At 55.9% G+C, this 22194-nt stretch overlaps 1 protein-coding gene across 1 annotated transcript in view; it reads right to left on the reverse strand.

The window, feature by feature from the left end:
- The window catches only part of SLIT3 (slit guidance ligand 3), a 509645-nt gene that overhangs the window by 20019 nt on the left and 467432 nt on the right, over nucleotides 1-22194 (reverse strand). The window contains exons 17-25 of the mRNA XM_053927422.1: nucleotides 19269-19412; nucleotides 18462-18605; nucleotides 17086-17249; nucleotides 15858-15990; nucleotides 11335-11403; nucleotides 9673-9744; nucleotides 9030-9101; nucleotides 2833-2904; nucleotides 1089-1252 (exon numbers count right to left, since the gene is read on the reverse strand). Coding sequence (XP_053783397.1) covers nucleotides 1089-1252; nucleotides 2833-2904; nucleotides 9030-9101; nucleotides 9673-9744; nucleotides 11335-11403; nucleotides 15858-15990; nucleotides 17086-17249; nucleotides 18462-18605; nucleotides 19269-19412 — 1034 coding nt within the window. The remainder of the gene's footprint in view (nucleotides 1-1088; nucleotides 1253-2832; nucleotides 2905-9029; nucleotides 9102-9672; nucleotides 9745-11334; nucleotides 11404-15857; nucleotides 15991-17085; nucleotides 17250-18461; nucleotides 18606-19268; nucleotides 19413-22194) is intronic.

The following is a 22194-nucleotide window of genomic DNA, read 5'->3' on the forward strand; positions in this document are numbered from 1 at the left end:
TGTCTGTCCCAAGTAAACAATGACATTTTAGGGGGTAATTAAAGTATATCTATAGAAAACAAACACAAATATTAAGGCTCTAAGAGGTGTGCAATACATATGGAAAGTAAAGTTTTGAAAAAAAAATCAGTTTCCCCAATAATCAAAGATGGACAAAAATATAAAGAGATATTTTTCACCGCCTATTGAATTAGCAATGGTTACGAAATGAGATAAGATAACGCCAGAGTGGTGAAAATGCACTCAAGGGGTGCTGCGGGGGGCGAGCTGCTTGCAGCCCTCTCCGGAGATGGGTTCGGCAACACGCGCGAAGACTTCGAACACCGTCCTGTACTCTGGCCCAGTGAGTTCTGTTCTCTGAACCTCCTCTAAGGGCACAATTGTACATAAAGACCTTCATGCATCAGCGGCAAGGACAATACTGCAAGCGCTCTGTACGTTCAAGAGGAACTGGTCAGAGAGGCCGTGGTGGGACATCACAGCCTGGTACGCAAGCTTTTGCGCCGTCGAGTCTGAAAGACGAGTCCTGCTGACCGTGGCCTTGAGAAATCATTTAGCCTTGGTCAGCCTTAGTTTTTCCATTTTTAAAAATGAGGGTGGTTCTAGTATGTACCCCACAGAGGTGCTGGAGAAGAAAATAAATTAATGCATAGAAAGTGTAAATTTAATGAAAACACCTGAAAAAGTGCTTAACACAATGCCTGCCACATAGGAAGAACCTAGTCGTAGTTTGTTCTCAGAGTGATGCGGTCGATCAAAATCACACAGGCCAAGTTTGCTGGGAAAATTCATGTGCTTTAGGGATGTTAGGTTAAAAAAATGCAGCTGAAAGAATTTCTCAATTATGCGAAAGTACGCAGAGAACGAGGTTGGAGGGTTGGCGGGGCGGGGGGACATGCCAGCAGAGGGACTTGGGGAGGGAGTGACAAAGGTCCACATCAATTTCAGCCCCAGTCTGTGTGTGTGACCCATGGAACAGACAGGGCAACGGTTTTAGGGGTGCCGTCTGTTGAGATGGCCGGCTCTACAGGTTGGGGGCAGGGTAGGCCCCGGGAGGGGCGTGGGGGGGGGCAGGCAGCAGCACCTACCTTTGCACTGGAACCGGTGGGTGGGGGTGGTGAGCAGGAGCCTGTCGGCCATGGGCTCGGGGCTGCTGCAGCGGGCAATGCCAGGCTCCTTGAAGCCCGCCTTCACCCACTCCGACAGCCAGCGCAGGCTGCAGTCACAGTGCAGCGGGTTGGTTCCCAGGGCCCTGGGGGGCAGAGCAGGATGTCAGGGCCCCCCTGCCTGCTTGGCCCATAGGCTCTGTGTCCTTGGCCTTTTGGAAAAGCAGAATTTTTGGACTTTGCCTAGATTAGCGGTGTTTGGCCTGAGGACTAGTGGACTCCCAACTGTACCTGTGATCCCTGGAGATGTTTCAACCCCCCAAGCCCTTCCCACTTCTGAGGCTTTGTTCTCACCCATCCCAGTAAGACAACCCTGAACTCAGTCTCAATCCAGGAGCCTCTAGGAAGCTTCCGGGGCCTCTCATCTCATTACCTGGCTCTCCCGCCCCACTGGAGGGCCCGCCGGAGGACATACTCTGCAGAGAAGGATGTGATGTCCAGCCACGCTGAAGGGGCTCGGAACACACCACCCCCCTAGAAGCCACTCTGGGATATTGGTAATTTTGAACTGCAGGCACTGGAGAAACAGCGGATGCAGGAAGGGCTCTCTGATGTCCCCCTTTCTACCTAAAAGCAGCCCCCTTTCCCGAGAAAGGTGCCTCCCTGCCCCGGGGACCGGGAGTCTCTGCACCAGCAGACCCACTGAAATGACCCTGACCTTCCAGTAAGCTTCCCCCACGTATTTCCTAGTCACTGTCCCACAATTTGTGCCCCCAGCCCAAGCCCCTCTATCTTCCCAAAGCCCCCCGATGTATCATTTCTGGTGTCAAAGGTGTCTAAGCGTTGGGCCCAATGGCTTTTTCGGGTCTTCACTTTCCTTTTGAAGATCCCCCTGGGCACGGAAAATTATGAACTACATTTGTATGCCTTTCTCCTCTTAACCTGTCTTACGCCAGTTCAACGGGTGGGCCAGCCAGCACCTGAGAGGCGAAGCAAGCGTTTCCTCCCCTGCCCACTCAGCCAGAAGCTGCGGGGCAGGTGTGGCGCTGCCCCAAGCAGACATCTCCAAAGGTGGAAGACACTAGAACTTCTGCTCTCTTTTTGTCATATCCTTTAACGTTTCTGTTTTAAATGTTTTACAACGAGCACACCTGTCCGTATGTGCGTGCGATGTGAAACTAACGAGACATACGTGGAGTAGGTTGCAAACTCAAACACGTTCCCTGGCAGAGACATGCAGTGACGAGGAGCGAGGGGCCTCCGCTTCCCCTGTGTGTGGGGGCAGGGGGCAGAGGTCGAGCCTGTGTGCTCTGCAGCCCAGGCAAACCTGGCTGTGAACCAGAGCCCGGTGACCACGAGCTGGGCACTCCTGGGACAGGTTTTTAGCCCGTCTGTTTCGGTTTCATCGTGTGTAATAAGGGGAGACGAGGGCCCGTTGCTGGAAGAAATAAGTGAGAGAATTCATCTGAAGTGTGGAGCGCCTAGTGGGAGTTTGATCTCAGTTCCAGCTGAATTCAGATTTAGGTTGTTCACACAATGGATGAAGCCTTTGCAGGCAGCTGCTGCAGAGAACACGCAATGTGCACCATGTGGGCCACCGATAAGGACACTCCCCGCGACAGAAAGAACAGCCCCGGGATGTGAACAGGGCCACCGTGAGCTGGGCCCTCTAACGCTGTGCCGTGTTGAGTGGGCGCACACTGCCCAGAGAGACATGGCTACTTACAGGTGGGAAAGGGACGTCAGGTCGTGGAAGGAGCCTTCGGGAACACTGGAAATGTCGTTGCCATGGAGGGTTCTGAGGTAGAAGCACAGACGCAAGGTTAACAGCCAGAAGAGATCTGAACTCCACTCCCCTGGTGTCCCAGGCTGGCCCAGCAGCCCCTGGAGTCTCCCTCGGAGCCCCCTGCCAGCACCCGCAGGTGCACGTCCTTGTGGCCGGAGTGTGGATGTTTCCACGCCCAGCTCAGCACCGGGACATCATGGGTAGAGGGTTTGGGAAAGGAGAGGATGGGCTTTTGAATAGAACAGACTGGGATGGAACCAGTCCCTTTGGCTGCGGAACATGTGGTAAGTTACTTTACTTTCTGGGCCTCCACTTTTGCACCTGAAAGGTGGAGAGGTGTCTGTCTACTCTCAGAGATAATGTGAAGAACTGTGGTTGAGACTGTAAGCTCTGGGGCCAGGGTGCCTCCGTTCAGACCCTGATTCTGCCCCTGACCAGCTGTGTGACTGTGGGCAGTCACTGCCCTCTCTGTGCCTCAGCTTCCTATTGTAATACGGAACGGAAGTATAAAGACTGGCCTCAGAAGGCGGGTGTGGGTGCGTGAATCCACGCAGAGCTGGTCCTTTTCTAAGTGCTAAACGGTTAACCTGGATTGGTATTCGTGAGTGGGCCTTGAAGGCTGACTGGTACAGATCAGGAAACTGGTTCCCTTTTTATTCTCTTGAGAGATCTGTGGGGACTGAGAAATGCTATCATCCCAGCTCAGGGGAGAGAGGAAGGTGGGCCCTCGGCTCCAGTGGGAACTGCTTGGGAGCCTGACCCTCATCCTAATGGGAATGGGGTTAGGGTCCACCACACACATGTAGGGGTCTGGCACTTGTGTGCATCTACGTGTGGTTTCTAATGGTACGTCCCAGGGGCCAGGCGACCTGCTCAGTGTTAATCACACCCCTCTGCGCCCTGTGCTGCAGTAGCTAGGAGCTATTCACACCTGCAGGGGGTTGGCATACACTGAGCTTTCCGTAAACACCTGGAGAACAGGTCAGGGAACGAACTGAACAAACGTGGCGTCACTGCTCAAGCAACCTCACAAGCAAATCCCTAATTCCTAAGTTGTACCCTCACTGAGGGAGTAAGCATCGACGGCGCACCCCAAGTCCCCAGGCTGATGGCTCCCTTGGGGTCTGGCCTGTGAAATGAAACTCATAGGCACTCTGAGGCATCTTGAGTAACTGCTGGGCACAGACCCCGAGCTATGGAGGGAGGCCTAGTGAAATGAAGGGGGGACTAGCATCCCCCCTTTACATCTGGGGGTGTAAACAGGGTAAGATGCAGAATTCTGCTCTTGTTTCCCCATCACTGATGTTAGCTGACCCCGGCCTTTAGCTGGAACAGAGGCTCCGGAACAGGCCAAGTGTGGCAGCTCATCCGTGTGCAGATTTCTGGGCCCCGTTCCCAGAGAATGAGACAGGGCTTGGAGGTGGGGGGCTAAGAGGCTGTGTTTCTAACAAGCTTCGGGGAGATGCTGATGTTCATGGTCCTCTGAACCATGTTTAGTTGCCTTAGGTTGTCATCTTGTTATCCTCTTCACCCGAAGCCACGCCCCCTTCCCCCTCCAGGAGAGCAGGAAGAGCAGGAAGAACGTGAGCAGTTCCCCAGAGTGTTCAGGTAGCATCTCACACTTCACAGCACATTATCAGTATCATCGAGTCTAATTCATGTGGTTATTTATGAATTGCACCGGCCCCTGCCTGCTATTAACTCGGAAGACTTCATAGCTGCTTCGCTCTCTGGCAAATGCACCCAGAACCTCTGTTAATCATGTCTGAATGAGGCCTGGGCCCCTGGAGAGACACGAAGCCCTGGTTCAAAAACACCAAATGACCAAAGGCAGCTTTGGTACCGTAGCTCCTGCAAGTCACGTTCCCGTTTATCATGCTTGGAGCTGCTGAGGTCTCTGAAAACTGCAGAGTAACGGGGCCATGATTTACTAGGACAACAACACTACAGAAACCTGCCTACACTGCAGGTTCCCGCTCCTGGAGTGGTCCCCAAAGAGGGGCTCTTGCATGTCTAACCACCATCCTGCAGGATGCAGGGAAGTGGGACAAATGTGCCCTCCCAGAAGCACTTAGCGCTCTGCCCTTCTCCCGGCCCCGTCTCCCTCCCACCTCCCAGGGGCTGAGCTCCCAAAGACTCAACCTCAGGGGCCTGGGGCTCCATTTTCCTTCCTGGCTCTTAGGGGGTGTTAAAGGCAAACTTGGGGCTTCTGGGATGCTGACATGGCTACATCAGAGCATGGGGAGGACACGGCCGTCCCGTGTCAGCTCCCAGCTGCCTGAAACCCCAAGCACGCCATGCATGCACTGGATGCCAGGGACCGTCCTCATTCTGCGTGTGGGTCCGGGTGGGTAGATCCTCTTCTGAGCAGGCTGGGCCCTCCCAGGCAGCGAGGGTTAAGGACTGGCTGCGTGAGACGAGACCATCTTTCTGGCTTCAGTTTTTCCATCTGTAATGTGGAGTCACTCTTAGTATTTACGTGCCGTGGTTATCCGTTGGGGGCTGTGGGTGACTTGGCTGCACTCTCCCTGTTTCTGTAACAGCTCTTCCATGTTCCTGGGGGGTCCACTCCCCACCCGCTCAGTCTGAGGGGTTTGGCCTCATGGGCGGAGCTACAGCCCCGGCCTGCCCAGTGGCAGGCACAGTGACTGGTTTGAGGTTGATTTTGTGACCTACGTGGGCCAGCGGAGACATTTCTGGGGCTTGGTCTGGGACTATGGGGACAGAGGCGGCGAGAGAGGCTTCTCTGACAGTGACATTGGGGCACCCGCACCCAGCCCTAAAGCCCAAGGTCTGTGGCTGACGTTTTCCATTACCCTGCGGGTAATTCTCTCTGTGCTGAAGGTGGTCTGGCCTGATTCTCCTTCCCCGTGGTGGGGGAGACGTCTACTTGCTGCTGTGCTTCATACGCCAGTGGTGAGGATTAAAGGTAGGATGCCAGTGGTTCCAACCGTGCAGGGCTCCACTCCGGCCACACGCCAGGAGCCCTCGCTCACGGCGGCTCTGATTGTTGTCAGCGTTGCCGCGCCCCCTACCTTTGTGGACATGTTCTAGGGCCAGCCTCCTCTGCGCATCACCCATGTGCCGTGGAAGCCTGCAGGTGTGCAGCCTGTAGGCCTCAGAGGCAGCTGCGAGCCTGTGACGGGACCCCAGGTGGGGAGAGCACACCCTGCGTTTGGGCAGCCTGACCCTGTGCCCCTCACCTTGCTCTCCTTTCATTCCACCCACTCTTTCATTCTCATCCGAGGCCTCCCTGGACAAGCAGGCAACGCTTGATTTTTAAAGAGGCCATGTCCCTCCAATCTTCAGGCAGAGCCTGAAATGGGTGGCAGTACAAATAGAGGATAATGTCTGCTGGGGAAGGAGGTGGAATGGGGGCACTAATGGCCAAACCAGGACCATGGTTTCCAGGTCTCAGGGAGTCTCCCTTGGGCTCCCGAGAATTATCCTGTGTTCAACAGCTGGTCGGACATGGGATGGGGCTGTCTGAGATGGAGTGAGCTCTTGGTCTCTGAAGGAAATCAAGCAAAGGGCAAACGGAGCCCTTCACGGGGATGCTGTAGGGAGGATCTCTGCGGTCCCTAGGGCCCGATGAACAGCCCCATGTGCATAAACAGCAAATGCAATCTCACTTCAGGGACCAGGAGCTAAAAATGCTGATGATGATGGATGGTAACCCAGTCACTCCCTCAGGAGCACATGCCGATTAGCCTTCCCATGGCTAAGTGATTCCAGGTGGCTCCCCTGAGGCTGGGGCTGGGAGTGGCAGTTGGGACCAACCACACACAAGGCACGTGACTTGGAGTGGGGCAAAGATCAGGGAACAGGCGGAGCCCTGAAGAAGAATGAGAATGTCCATGAGAATGTTCTCATCTAGCCACTTTTAGATTAGGGGCTAAGTAGGAGAAGCTATTTTCACACAGTGCTTGTCCTCGGGGGCCCCTGACTACCAACTACCACCCTATCGCATCTCTGAGATGCACTCAAATTCCCCACCGACACACACACACACACACACACACACGTGCACGCACATGCACACACACACACACACACATGCTCGCGCACCGGGCCTCTTCTGCTTTGCCAAGCACTTTTTGACCTTTGTCTGTGGCTGAATCTTGAGGCCCACTCTCTTGCCCCACCCCAAACTGCCAGCATCCCTGGGTCTCTGGTTATTTCTGAAATTTTAATCAAAAGAAGGAAACCCTTTAGAAATGAGAAAATATACAAATGCTTAAATGTAGTTGCAAACATTGCAACTGCTGATTTCAAAAAAAAAAAAAAAACAACACCCCAAACCTATCTCTTTGCCCTCACTCCCTCAATGGTAAATCTGTTACTGTCGCCATCCTCAGCTCTGCCTTCATTTCGCCCAGAAACGACAGCACGAACAGTGAGCCGTAATGACTTTTTTCACTTTCCACGTTCCCTGTAGTCCTTCACCCATATAAATGTTTACGAGTCACCATCGTAACGCACGTTCTTCCACGTAGCGCTCTGCGGTAAGCACTTCCCCACACCGCTGTGTGGTTCTTCGTACCGTGATCGTACCTCACCGAGCGGCTGCGTTGGGCTTGCCTTCAGCACTTCCCCGCTGAGGCCCTTGTAGCCCGTATTTAAAATTTAGGTGGAATATAACAGTGTGGCCACGATCTTAATGCACAGAGACTTTCCCTCATTTTGCATTATTCTCGAGCATAAATTCCTAGGTGTGCAGTTACTGGGAGAAAAGATACAAATATCGTAAAAGAAATGTAGCCTATGAACATTTTGATTTTTCCAGGATTGGCCCTCATGAAGAAAATGGTTGCTCTCCACTGAGGCAGATGCTCAGAATGAGGGCCTGAGATCCCTTTCAGCTACACTATTCCACGACGCTAAAGTCACAATGCTGCCTGGGCTGGTGTGGCTCAGTGGATTGAGCACTGGCCCATGAACCAAAGGGTCGCAGGTTCGATTCCCAGTCAGGGCACATGCCTGGGTTTTGGGCCAGGTCCCCAGTAGGGGGCGTATGAGAGGCACCCACACATTGATGTTTCCCTCTCTCTTTCACTCTCCCTTCCCCTCTCCCTAAAAGTAAATAAAATCTTAAAAAATAAAAATAAAAATCACAATGCTCAAGCCCTACTGGTTGTGAATTCAAGAAGCAGGCCCAGTGTGTGGCACGTTCACGTGCATCCGATGAACTGGTGATTGTGGAGGTTCTGGGGTGGGACGCACTGTGTGCTGAGGAAGGAGAGCGCAGGGGGATGTCCACCACACCCCCGCCCTGGTGGACAGAAGATGGACAGGCAAGCGTTCTCCTTCTGCCTTGTACCTGTTGCATTGCCCCACCCAGAACTACCCTCGTTATGAACACATGCACAGAGATCCCGTTAGAGTTGGCTGGCCACATGCCCTGGTGGCACACCCACGCACGGAACTGGAAGAGGCAATGGGAGCCAACAGGCTGGGATTGGGGGGAGGGATGGTGGGAGGTGGGTGGGGGAGCGGGTCCAGCCTCAGCCCTGGCTGACGAGATGAGCCCACGTCCCGTTGTGTCCAACAGGAAACAGGGAAACGGTTCTGCTGATGTTTCCATTTCGAGTCCCCAGAGAAGGTGGATAATAAATAAGTGACAATAACAGATGGCATACTGTCAGGGCGGGCGCTCCGCTGTCCCCAGAGAATTGATTTTTAATAACAGCACAGATGACATGTGGCGGAGCTATCGCTGACACCAGTGTTTTGTGGGCCTCTATAAATCACACCGGCCTGGAGGCTCTGGAATGGACCAGCTTGCTGGGTGCTGTTTGCTGACTGCTGCTGGGTGCTGGGAAGGCTCCCAGGGCTCTGAGGCTGAAGGCTGGGTCCTGCTACCCCCTGACTGCTGGACCATGGGCCAGTTACTTCACCAATCCAGGCCTCAGTTTCCCCATCTCAGACATGGGCATATGGCCCTCCACCTCACAACACTGTTGCAGAAGTTTAAATGAGGCAATGGCCATGAGAAGCCCCCATACAGGTTATCACTGTTGTAGTAATAATGGGCTGGGAAAATAAGGAGGTGGTGGGTTTGGGGCAGAGTGTCCGGCATCGAAGGAGCACTCAGCACTACCTGCTGCTCCCAGCACAGTAGACGGGCTCGTACTCACAGCACTCGGAGGGACCGCAGCCCGTTGAAGGCGTGGATGGGGATGCAGCGCAGCCGGTTGTAGCTCAGGATCCTGCGGAAAAGAGCACAGTGGTTGGCTCTTCCTATCTCAGCTGCCCAGGGCGGCACTGTCCACACTGCAGCCCGGTCAAAGCCAAGGCTTATCTTCCCCATTTGAACACATCGACAAAAGCATCCTAACCACAGAGGGAAGAGAATCACCTCCCAGCACCCCCGGAAGCTCACTGTGCCTAGTTTCCTCCCAGCAGGCTGGCTTCTTGACCAGCTTAGCCACCCCCTCCCTCTACCGTCAATCTGAGTGTTCACCATGCGCAGAGCTAACAGGAAATGGATGGGTCTGGGCAAAGGGTAATTGTGTGGGGGGCCCTTCCACTGGGGAAGGAATTCACAAAGCCCAGAAGGTGTTCCAAGGAGGGCCTTCTTCAGAAGTCACTAGACACAAGGTCTGGTCTAACTGCCCAGGCAGTAGGCTTCTGACCCACTTTACTTTCCTTTCAACGATGATCTGCCCTATGCAGGGGCAGCCACAGCTTTGAGGGCTGCTAGAGCAGAGGGCCCGGGCCTGAGGGGATGGGGGAAAGAATGGCACAGGGCACCTAACGCCAGCACGCCACTGTACTCACAGGGTGGAGAGGTGAGACATGTTGCTGAAGGTGTGATTGGTCAGCACGCCGATGCTGTTGTTGCTCAGGTCACTAGGGAAAGTGAAACAGAAGGGTCACACTTACTGTTGCTGCATGCGACGGGGGTCATTCCCAACTTTTACACGTTCCATCCATCCATCCACCCATGTACCCGTGCCTCCAAATGCTCATTTTATTCAATATCTATTCAATCATTCAAGCAACTGTTCATCATCTGTCCATCCACTCATTCATTTATTCAGTCATTCCGTTCCATGTCTATCCCCCATTCATTTGACCAGCAAAACATAACACATAAGATAATAATCTTTTCTGATTCCATCACATTTTTTCCCCTGATCAATTTTTCGCTGTCCCTCTGCCCACCCTCCTGTCTGGCATTCATTTAATTCCCCTTATCAGACTGTCTCTTAGGGGGATGAAGTGGGTGTGAGTGTGGTCCTCTGTCAATGATGACCTCCAGCTTCTCTGCAGGGACAAGTCCCCGGGGCAGTGGTTTCCAGCCCCAGCTGCACATTAGAATCCCCTGGAGCTCCTGCAGCCTCTGAGGCCGGGGTTCCACACCAGTAGTCTGGTGTACCTGGTCTAGCGAGGGCTGGGCATCAGGTTTTAAGAGAGCAAACAAACTGCTCAGTGACTCCTAAGATCAGCTGAAGCTGAGAACTGTGGCTCTGGAGCAGAAGGTGCTCCGGAGCGGAAGGTGCTCTGGAGCAGCAGGTCTCCACTTGTGCTCCCCTGTGGCGTTTGGCAACGTTTGGAGACATTTTTGGTTGTCACTACCAGGGGAAGGGATGCTGCTAAAACTCCCACGATGAACACAGTGACCCCCACAGGCAGGAATTATCTGGCTGCTCGTGTCCATAGGGCCAAGGCTGGGAAATATTCATCTGGAGACTGGTTTCGGGCTTCTCTGGGAAGCCCGGCTGAATAAAGTGACAGGTGGCTTTCTTCCACCTTTTTTTCAGTGGCCCTCTTTCCTAAGGGCAACGCTGTTTCATTCTGAAAGAACTCTTACTTTCCCCTGGTGGAGAGGCTCCCCGCCCCCCTCCCCCCAATTCTGGTCCCTTCTTGGTGAGGCAGGGAAGCTTTCGAGGGACGAAGCCCACAACTGCCGGCTTCCGGGGCCACACTGGTGCCCAGCAGCCCTGCTCCTCCTTTGGGGGTTTCCTGGGTCCTGGCTGACTTGGAACTGGTAGCAGTCACTGCTTGAAGGAACCTCAATTTGAAGCATCTACTGAGAACATTTTCTGGGCCACAAAAGAAAGAGGAAGAAGAAGTGTGCATTTTTGTTTTTGGAAAACCAAAGTGCAGCCATGGCTTGCAAGAAACTGGAGACTGAGGGGCCTCAGGAGTTTAACTGGGACCCAGGAAGGTCAGGGGCTTGCCCACCTTTCCCCGTGCTGAGGAAGAAGGGGATTCAGTGGGTAGCAGTGCCGGGCACTGGGCATCTGCTGGTGGTTCTCACGGGGCCAGACTGGGCACATCGGGCAGCCCGGTCCCGCCAGCTGCCTGTCCTTGCCCCACCAGGGGGACAGTGCAGAGAGGCTGAAAGCCTGTAGCACCGCCCCCCTCACTCTCCACATTTCCCAGCCTCCCCCAGGAGCGATAATGAAATTTCCCACCCGAAGCCAGGCTTCTTACATAAGTGTCAGGTGTCGGAGGGTGGACAGCTCCTTGGGCACAGCCGTTAAGTGGTTTCCTTCCAGGTACCTGAAAGAGAGGTGCAGAGTGACCTGTGGCAAAGAGGCATTGCACACATTGTGTTTCCTCAGAGACACCGTCCCTGACTTTCCAGGCTGGCCTGAGTCCTCGGTTTACTCTCTCAGAGCTTCCCCTCCCTTCAAGGCACACCCTACATACTACATTCAGCATCTAACATTTATTTGTGATTATTTCTCCGCTGGGTGGCTAAGGCCCACGATGGCAGGGCTCCAGTCTAAAACTGCCCAGTGCTGAATCTTCCCAACTGTGTGCAGACTGGCACACGGGACGTGTTGAATAAACGAAGCACCCACTTGGTGCTCAGTCCTCACAACACCCTTGCGTGGCAGGGTTTCACTGTGCAGGAAACAGAAGTTCAGAGATGTTAAAACACTTGCCCAAGGTCACACAGCAAGCAAGTGGCTTATCACACTCTTATATCTCATCGGCACCCTCATCGGAGCCAGGGAGGTTTGGGGCCCTGGAGGATGGGTGCCCTGACACACACTTCCGGAGCATCTGGGCCCACCGAGCCAGTTCCCCTGGGTCCCAGTGGCTCTGATCCATGCTGGTGCTGATGGGATCAGCCCCTCTTCCTGCTTGAACTCCATCCCTGGATCCCACTGCCGGTTAGAGGGTCTATCTATCTGCCTATCCGTCTATCCTCCTAGAGAGTATATTTATTTAAGGCGTCAGCTCACGTCAGTGTGGAGTAGGGCAGGCCCGCAACCTGGAAACTCAAGCAGGATTTCTATGTTACAGTCGGGAGGCAGAATCCCTCTTCTCTAGAAAACCTCGGTTTTTCGTCCTCAGGGCCTCCCAGTGGTTGTGAGGCCCACCTCCACACTGCCGAGGGTCATCTTTACTTAAAAAGCCAACTGATTGGACGTGTTCACTGGGCATACAAAGCACCTTCCCTCGAGTCTGCCCAAACAACGGGGCCGAACGAACACACGAAGTCACATCCCAGTCCCTGTGTCCCTCTCCAGTTCCTCTTCCAGCAAACTCCCCCTTGACCTCTGCTTCCAGCTCCATGGACCTCACTCTCCCCAGATGCCTCCTGCTCCTCTCCGGGGCAGGTACAGTCCCTCTTCTCCCTCCTCACCTCGTTAAGGGCTCTAGACACTCAGATCTCAGCTTAAGCATCCCTTCCCCGATGTCACCTCTCACACCCACGGGGGACAGGGCAGGTACCTGAAGCTTTAGGTACATTTTCTTCAAAGCGTTTGACCCTGTGGTGACATCCTTAGAGTGGTTCTGTGGTTAACGGGGCAGAACTGAGTCTGTTCCGCTCCCCACAGCAGCCTGTGTGTGAGCGAGCAGTAGGTACTTGGGAAATGGATGAGTGATGGACCCCCGGAGCTGTGTGTGTGTTTGGGGGGGCACTGGGGGAGGGGTGGAGCTCAGAAGACGTGGAATCTCTTTGTAGAAGCTCTTCATGACAACTCTGGACTCCAAAGCTGCCTGCAGCCCAGGCCTGGGCCCGAGGGACCCTTTCAGAGGTCCACACTCTCACCCGCCGGCCTCAGAACCGGTGGAGCATTTCCAGCGGGGTGACCCATGTGCCGACCTGCATTTCACTGCTCTGGCTCAGCCCGGCATGAGCGCACAAGGACAAGCCTGCCTCGCATGAAAATCACACAGGTCGCTGTGGATGGACGCTCTCGGTCCTGTTGCGAGTTTCAAGGACCTGCTGAATGGTGAATGAGAGGGAGGGCAGACCTCCCTCCAGGCCAGGATTTCTACCAGGGCCAGGGGTGAAAGGGAGCAGCTCAAGGGTTGGGCAGCTGAGGCACACGCCCTGGCTCCTGGCTCTGCTAGCTAATAGCTGCTTGCCTTGGGACCAGTGACTTAACCTCTCTGCGCCTGCGCTTCCTCACCCATGAGAGGGGCCTCATAGTAATCGCCACCCTGAAGTGATTGCAACGGTTGAGTAAGAGTCTCCGTGGAAGGCCCTCGGAACAGTGCCTGGCACACTAGCGTTCAGTATACTTTGAACGTCTCTGGACATACCTGTGCACAGGGATCTCTCCACCCGATAATACACACGGTTTCGGAAAGGCAGGGAGCCGTGCCCTGCTGTCTATGCCCTGTCTACCCTCCAGACTAACGTTTCTAAGTGAGAACCAGGCCTCTCTCCTGCCTGTATGTCTTCCTCGGTGCCACACTCTCCGGGGACGGACAGCCAGCTCTCAGCACGGCTGACGAGAACCTACAGGTCCCTTTTCCAGTTTTCGGTGTGCACCGCTTTCTTTTTGCTCCCTCTCATGGCCTCTCAGCTTCTGGACTTTAAGATCTTACCACCTTGTGGTCTTCATAAAACGTGTTCTTCCTACTCCTTTCTCCCCTTTGTCTTCCTGGGAACTATTCTACTTCCTCTCTGAATGCCCAGTTCAGTGGTTAGCTTTCTTACTGTCTTTCTCCCCTATTCCAGGTGTCTGAGGTCAGAGGTCTTCTGTGTCCCATTGGCTGCTATTCTCCCAGCTCCCTTAAAGGTACCTGGCACAATGAACTCAATAAACCGCGATGGAGTGAAGGGGCCGCTCTCAGCTCCGAGCCTGTGCTCGGGCCTCCCTCAGCCCAACCTCCACCCCCAACGCTGATGGTCATGACTGCCCAAGAGCCTAGAAGTGGCCCCTACTGAAGCCGTCTGCCAGGGGCTGCTCAGAGCCTGCGCCAGGACTCCTAAGTGCTGCTGACCAGAGCCAGCCTGATCTCCAAAGATGTGACCAACCCCTTCCGGCTGGTGGCAGGCGGTTTCCATCCCTCCCCCTGGGCCATGGAAAGGCAGGGATGTGGTCAGTGCCAGGCGGCTGCTCCGTGACTGCTCTGGGGGCCTGCCCCGTGCCAGGGACGCAGAAAGCGGCATTGCTGCAGAAAGGCCAGCTGTCGGGACGGACCCAGCCAGGACCTCTGACAAGCACCTGCAGCATCATGCCAGGGGTGCTGGCTTTGCCTGCTGCCTGCTTAAATGCAGGGGCCAGTCCCAAGGAGGCCTGTAGCTGTCCATGCAAGTCCCCGACAAGCCAGGCCACTAGGCAGAGCACACAGGGACCAGGGCTTCTGCCAGAGGGAAGGGGTAGTTTGGTGGCTAAAGGATAAGCCTCGGGGTCAGACAGACCTGGGCTCGAGTCCAGGCCCCACTGCTTCATGGTGGTGCATGCTGTGATATGAAGAAATTGTCCTACCGTCCTGCACCCCAGTGACCTCATCTGCAAAATGGGAGTAAAATACCTGCCTGTTGGGGTGTCGGATGCAATGGGGTCACAGAAGATGACTTCCCCCACCAGGAGAAGGTGTGGGGACAGAGGTGGGGGCTGCTTTCCTCGGCAAGCTTCGCAAGCCTTGTCTGGCCCAGGGAAGCACCACCATTTCCAAAGCAGGACTTTGGGCCTCCTCCCAAAGCTCTGAAGTTTACTTTATAATTACAGCCAATTATCTGTGTTATTTCAATCTCTGCCTCATGAGCTGTGGGGAAAAGCATCCGCAGGCCTGTTGCCATGACATTCTCTCCTCTTTGACCCATGTCATTCAGCACTCAATCAGCCCACGATGGAGGTGGCATACCTGGGTCATTTTCTGCGGACCTTCGCCCCCCACCCTCCACCATAGCCAGGCCAGGAAGGTTGCTGGGCTCACTGCATAGGTGGTCTTCCCAACACCCCCCCCTCCCCCCAAGGGCATGGCCTCAGCCTAGACCCAGGGCCGCACGGGCTTCTTAGTGAAGACCAAGACCTTTGTTCCTTCCCTTGGGCTGGCGGCCCTGGCCCCATCTCCCTGAGGGACAGGAGATGCCAGGAGCCGCAACTCTCACCCAGGAACCTCTCTGCTCTCTGAGACAATGGTGTACTGAAGTCCCACCCTGAGGGCAACAGGAGAGCTGGCAGAGAGACACTCCCCAGAGGGAGGCCTCTGGGCCCCTTTCTGTTGCTTGCGTCTGAGGACACAGGCTAAGCTGCGGGGGAGGGGGAGGCAGTGGGCCTGGGGCCGGGGAGAGCCAAGCTGGAGGGGTGGGTGGGTGGGGGCCAGCGCTCTGGGTGTCGCTCCTGCCCTCCTCGCTTTCTGCTCCTCCCTTTCAGACCTCCTCCCTGAGCCGCCTCCTCTACCCTTCACATTGAAGTCACAGCAAGTGCTCGCTGAGCCACTGTGCCTGCTGGACGGTGTTTTCCCGATTTTCCTCCGCTGTGTCTGGTGTCTGACAGACTGGTGGGGAAGCTAGAAGGCGGCGGGCAGACAACGAGACACTGAGCCTGCCTCGTGTCACTTGCCAGGCAGAGGCATGGGGGGTGGGACACTTCCTATTCCATGTCCAAGCTGCTGCCAGTCCCCCTGGTGGAGGCTCTGCCGCCATCTTGCTGAGACCCATTCACCAAGGGCTCCCCCAGGCAGCCTTGTGTGGGACACGGGGGTGAAGGGTGCTGGAGGCAGGTGGGGCATTGCAGGGTGCCCAGTGGGGTACTCACAGCTCTGTCACGTCCTTGGGGATGCCTCTGGGGAGGGTGCGGAGGCCCCTGTTGCTGCATCGCACCACCGTGTCCATGCAGGTGCACTGCTCGGGGCAGCGCGGGCCCAGGTGACAGCTGCTCTCGTCGTTGCCTGTGGAGAGCCTGAGAGTGAGCATGGTGGGCGACAAACCCCCACAGTGGGGATGGACGAGTGAGGCTGGATGCTGGGACCCAGCAGCCTCCAGGAAAGGGACACCTCTGCTGTGAACCACAGCAGGACCAGGGAGACCAGGGAGCCTGCTGGTCCCATTCAAGGTTGGAGGAGAGGGAATGTGGGCCTGGGTGTGGGGACAGGACTGCCTGGCTTCTACCACAGCTAACAGAAAACAAAGACCCAAAAACTTGAGTGACCAGAGTATTGGACGGGAAATAAACCAAATGGATTGACCAAAGGAGTGCTCGGGTCCGAGGCAGAGCCCTGTCCACTCTCTTCCTGCTCATCCCTGTCTTCCCTCTTCCCATGATACAGTGGCTCTGGCTGGCGACTCTGACCCCAGCCTCCACCCCCAGCCTCCATTAACCTTTAAGCCCAGTTCATCGATAAACCAGTTACTCTGTCTCCAGATAACCTCAAGTCGACCAAGTAAAAACCACGCCGGCTTGAATTTACGCAAACAAATGTGCCCTCTGCAATCCTGACACGTAGCACCTTGGTCTCCAGGGGCATGTGTGCCCCACTTGGTGACAGGCAGTTTCCAGGGGCTCATCGCGAAGCCTGTTTCTTGTGGGCATGTGCTCCGAGCCTCGTCCTGATGCCCACAGGGACTCTGAGGCCCGGGGTGCCCACACACAGTGGTGCAGGTTGTGCAAGACACCGAGGTGCTACGTCACCTAGTGGGCGCCTGTCTCACTGTGGACGTGGGAGATGAGGGTATTTGGTTCAACAGCGTTCTCATAGATGGCTGTGTGGTATCTCGTCTTCACAAAATCCACACATTGTAATGAACTTCTGACTGAGGGAAGTAACATGTCCTTAGAAAGAGGCACAGAGGGGCCACGTGCACTGGCGGAGCCTCCAGAGCTCCGGCTGCCTGCCCGACGGCCCAGGGGAATCCGATCGCAGGGGTCCTGACCCTCATTCAGTACCTGCGGCACCCTCCCCACCTCTCTGGTACCACCAGACTGACTCCCAGGTACCACCTCCCACACCCACCCCGCCTCGCTCCCCCCGGCCCAGCTTCCTCACCTTCGCAGGTGAAGTCCTGGACAGCCACGTCCTGGATGGGGATCTCCTTGAGAAAGAATGGCTTCTGGCACCGGGGGTTCCCGCTGACGATCCGCCTCTTCCTCAGCCACTTGCCGAGCCAGGCCAGGTGGCAGTTGCAGTCGAAGGGGTTGGACAGGAGGTTTCTGGGAGGAGAGAAGGGCGTCTCTGGGTGGTTACCTTCCACTGTGGGCACCGGCCCAGGGTCCTGTGCGGCAACCCTTGGGCCCAGGTCTCTACGCAGGTCTGCTCCGGCCCGGGGGAGGAGGCAGGAGGTCTGGGAAAGGGGACGCAGACTCTTTCCTAAAACCCAGATGCAGCCTCTGCAGGTGCCATCCCAGACCTCGGCTGATGGATGTGACTGTCATCCCCTCCCTCATCTGCTGAGCCCCTGCCAGCGGGGGAGCTGCCGCCAGCTCCTCAGCGGCTTCCCTCCCACTTAGAGCCTTCACGTGTGGGGCCCTCCTGCGGGGGATGGACCCCTAGCGTCTGCCCACTGGCCCCTCCTCATCTTCCTGACCTCAGTCCTCAGCCCTCAGCGCGTGCCCCCTCAGCAAAGACACTTCTCCCACGCCCTGCCCCTGAAGGGAACTGGAACGCTCTGCCCTGTCGCAGTCTTCCCCTTCACTCGCCTGCGTTCCCTCCACAGCACCCGGCAGAGCTCGTAACGATTGCCCAGTGGTGGCCCCCCAGGCTGTCCGTCCATTTCTGGGCCTCCCGGCACCTGTGACCTCAGCACAGGTACTTTGTCCATTGGATGCATAAAAGGACCAAAGGGCCCTCGAGAGGCTGGGGTGTCCCAAGGCAATTAAGAGCTTGGGGGTCAGACATTCCTGGGTTTGAACCCTGGCTCTGTCCCTCAGTAGCTGTGCAAAGGTGGGCATATTCTTATGTCAAAGCTGTTTCCCGTAACACTTTGTGACTCCACACAGCAAGGGCATTTCCGTAGGGCCACTGGGGACAGGAAGAGAGGGAGAATGAACCAGCAACTGAGCTCAACAGAGCCCCATGGAAACACTGTTAGCACAAGCTCTTCCCAGTGGAGGAAATGCACTTCCCACTTTCTTGAAAACAATCTGGCTTCAGAACACAGGTCCAGTGCTTGCCAACCAAGCCGTTGGGTTTTCATATCCCTGCTGGCCCCGTTCTGCGGTGGTTTCTACACCATGAGCTCCAGGAGACACCACACCTGTGTGTCCTCGGCAGCTAGGTGGTGCCTGGCACGTGAAGGGAGGCTGATGAATGTTTAGTAAATGGACAGATAGATGACCTTGGCCAAAGACAGAAGGGAGCTGGGAGGGGGAGGTGTGCGGGGCAGGAGCCCAGCGTGGGTGTGCAGCGGACCCAGGAGGACTTACATGGTGGACAGGGAGACAAGCGTGGTGAAGGCTCCGGGGGTGATGGTGGCGATGCGGTTGTCATACAGGGACAGCAGTCTCACGGAGCTCAGCCCAGCGAAGGTGTCATTGCTCACACAGCTGATCAGGTTACTCCTCAGCATCCTGCAGGGAGAGGGGTGGGGACGAGAGAGCCCAGGGCCAGGCTGCAGTGGCGTGCGTGTACGTGTACGTGTGCGTGTGCAGCGTGTGCTGACTCCAAGCCCCGCCCAGTCGCATTGCTGAGGTCTGTGCTGTGAGAGCAGGGCATGGGTCCCCACAGGGGCCACCTGTAAGTGTGCACGTGTGTGCTTGTCTGTGCATGTTTTATTTATAGTGGGAGCAAGGGTCATGCATGCGTGTGTGTACACATGCATGTGGAGTGGGGTTAGCATGTGTGTGGTTCTGGGAGGGGAGGGGACATCAGCTCGTGCATGTCTGCACGTGTACGCCTTCATCTGCATGTCATGCATGTCATTTTACGTGCACATGTACGTGTCAATGCTCATGGGTAAATGTGTGTGTGTGCCTCTAGCAGCATGTTTCTGGCACGAATCTATACCTGTCTCTATATTAGAGTGTGTGAGTGTGAGTGTGTGTGTTGCTCAGCATGCTGCGCTCTTTCCCATCGAGGGCTGGGAAGCGTCTGATGCCTCTCCGGTGGCAGGAGGAAGGGATTCAGCAGGCCAGGTCTGTCTCCCACCCCCTACCTTCACAGTCCTGCTGACGCCTGCCCACTCCCTCCTCCCCTTCTCCCTTCTGGCCTTGGCCCAGGCCCTGGGCACTTACAAGGTCTTGAGGCCACTGAGGCCGCGGAACATGCGCCCGTGCACCGTCTCCAGCTGGTTCCCCGTCAGCATCAGCTCCTGCACGCCCGCTGCTCCGTCAAAGGCACCCTCTCTCACCTCCTTGATCTTATTGTTGCTCAGGTTTCTAGAAAGAGGGGGCGGGGTGGGTCAGGACAGACGCAGACAGGGAATCACTGCTCCGAAAGTGAGGACTGGGTGGTGGGGACCTCAGTCTCAGGTTCCTGGACATTTGTCTTCAGCACCTGTGCCCGGGGTGCAGCAGCAGGAACCCCAGTCCACACAGGTGGGCTACCTTTGTGAAAACAGACCAGTGGGGTGTGAAGTCTTTTCAGCCTCATCATCTTTTCCATGCCCTGGGGACTGATAGATTGAAAACAGTGATTCTGAAACCTTCTTCCTTCAACAGATCCTTTTGCTCAGCAGTAACTCTTAAGAGGAGGGCAGGAGGGAAATATACGCCATGCTCCCCCACGTGGGCGGGGCATGGGCAGAACTTGCAGCTCTCTCCCTTGCTGAGATACAATGGACACTTTCAATGGCATTACTATGCACCATGGGGGGGCTTGGCCAACCAAATCACATCAGATCCCCCAAACAAGGCCTACCAGATGGGTGTTTTTATCATGGTCTCATTTTACCAATAAGGTGACTGAGGTTCAGAGAGTTTAAGTAACTTGCCCACAGTCACACAGCTGACAGACCTCGGCTGCAAAGCCAGGCTTTCAGGCCCACAGAAAGGCCTCCAGGGAGCTGCCTTTTCACTGAGTAATACTCCTTTGGTGATATGGACACTCCATACACCACTGCTTTGCAGAGTTTGGGGTTTGGGGTGCTCTGTTTTCTGGTGGGCTTGGTCCGGGGACTGGGAGCAGGCGCTTTCCCCCCACACCCTCCTGCAAGGGGCCAGGGGCTGAGAGGGACCAGGTGGGGCCTCTGTGGGCTACTGAGCTCAGTCCTGAGAGGCATGGCAGGCAGGACAGGTGGGGTGGAAGGTGAAGGCGTTGCCACAAACTGAGGGAGGAACAGCAGGTCAGAGCCTTGTCCTGGACCGGCCTTGGTGACCCCTGCCGCTAGAGAGCAGCCTGCTAACTGGCCGAGCACCCTGAGGCTGTCAGAGCTGAGGGCCCACTAGAGCTGGGGCAGCTGGCCCGTGGCGCTGCGGGGCACACGAGACCCAGAGAGGAGAGGGCACTGCTCCAGGTCCCAGGGCACCGGAAGGGGAAGGGGAGACAGCACCACAGCATCCTGGTTCTTTTGCTTCTCTAGGTGCCCTCCTCGTAGGAGCTCTGGGCAGAGCCCAGCAGCTCCAGGGGCGGTGGAACTGGGTACGACAGGGCTGCGTGTAGGCGGTCTGCTATCTTTCTAAGGACTGGGCCTGCAGGGTGCTGCAATGCACGCACCTGTGGGCAGGTGTGGAGGAAAGAGACGGCATCTCGGTTCCACTCTCTGCTCCCTCTGTCCTCCTCCTTGTCACCAACCTGCTCCCCTTCCCCCTTTTCCATCCTCCCAGGAAACAGGAGCAAACTTCTTAGAACCCCTCCCCCAAGGTCAGAGAGAGGCGGGGATCTCCTTAAATTCAGCTGGTTTTCTTATCCATCCTGGTCCAGGATGGTCTGGGAATGAAGGCAATGCTCTGGGGAGACTGCCAATGACCCCCAAACTAGACATCAGAGGCTCTCCCAGCAGCTATCACCCATTCGAGTGCTGGAGAACACAGGCGTGGCTCCAGAGAGTTAGGCTTCTTGGGGAATTTAAGTCCTGGGGGACGGACAATAACTCATGAAGATGAGTTATTCCCATGTCCTGACATCTGTTTCTTTAAATGAGCACAATTAACATCACATTACCGTAAGGCTCGTGAATTGGATTTCCTCCGGCTGGAAAAGTGGAAAACAGAAGGAGAGTACAAAAGGGGGATAGACTTTTCCAGAAGACCAGGCTGCTGCTCTCTCTGCAGCCACCAAAGGACTGTTCAAAATGCAGGTAGCTTGGGCTGGGCCTCAGGGAGACAGCACTCGGGACACTAAATGAGTGTGTTGGGCCCTCTGCAGATGCCACCTGAAGGATCCTGCTCAACACTCTGTCCCATGAGAATGGAGAATCGAGGGTCTTACACCTGAGGGGGCCAGGAATTCCCACCCCAGGCCCAGGGCTGTTCAGAGGAATGGGCGGGGGGCGGGGCAGGGGGCGTAGGGAGGCTGGACAAACCTAGCACTGGGCCCTGCGGCCGCTGTCAGCTGCCGGGTGAGACTTTCAGACCCTAACCAACACGGAGGGCCCGTTGCTGGGGATTCACCAGGGACCTCTGGAAAGTCTCTCTTCCGGGCCCTGTAATTCTCTTTAAAGCCCCGTCCCAGATGGCCACACAGTGGGGAGAGCGCTAAGGGAGTTTTCCTGGAAACTGAGGAGACGGCCATGATGGAGCAGACGCGCTCTGGCGCACTGCCAGGCCAGGGCGGGCCTGTCCAGCTCCTGCGGGCCTCTCGCCCCGCAGTGAGGTGGAAATTCCATTTGAAGATGGGGCTTCAAGCCCTAATGTCCACAGGGTCCAGCCAGGTGACTTAATGTCGGAAGCAAGCCCAGTGGGGACGCGATCAGGAAGGCACCTGCCCCATCTAAAGGGGTGGCTGCTCCTCAGTGTGACTCAGTTGGAGCCGTTTGGGAATGTGGGTTCAGTTCTGCCAGATCTTCTGGTTTCCCTAAAGATGCCAGAGGTCCAGGCTTTTTGGGGTAGAAACTCTGGATTTTTAAAGGGGGCAACTAGTTCTTATTAAAAACACAGCCACAGCCAACACATGCACCCACGAGCACCTGATGACAGGACTGCCCTTTTCCAGCCCCTGGTGGAGGAGACTCTCCTGCAGAGAGAAGTGACCTGGGAGTCCCGGAGACCGCCCTTGGAATGT

Source organism: Desmodus rotundus, chromosome 6, assembly GCF_022682495.2.
Source record: "Desmodus rotundus isolate HL8 chromosome 6, HLdesRot8A.1, whole genome shotgun sequence".
NCBI lineage: Eukaryota > Metazoa > Chordata > Mammalia > Chiroptera > Phyllostomidae > Desmodus > Desmodus rotundus.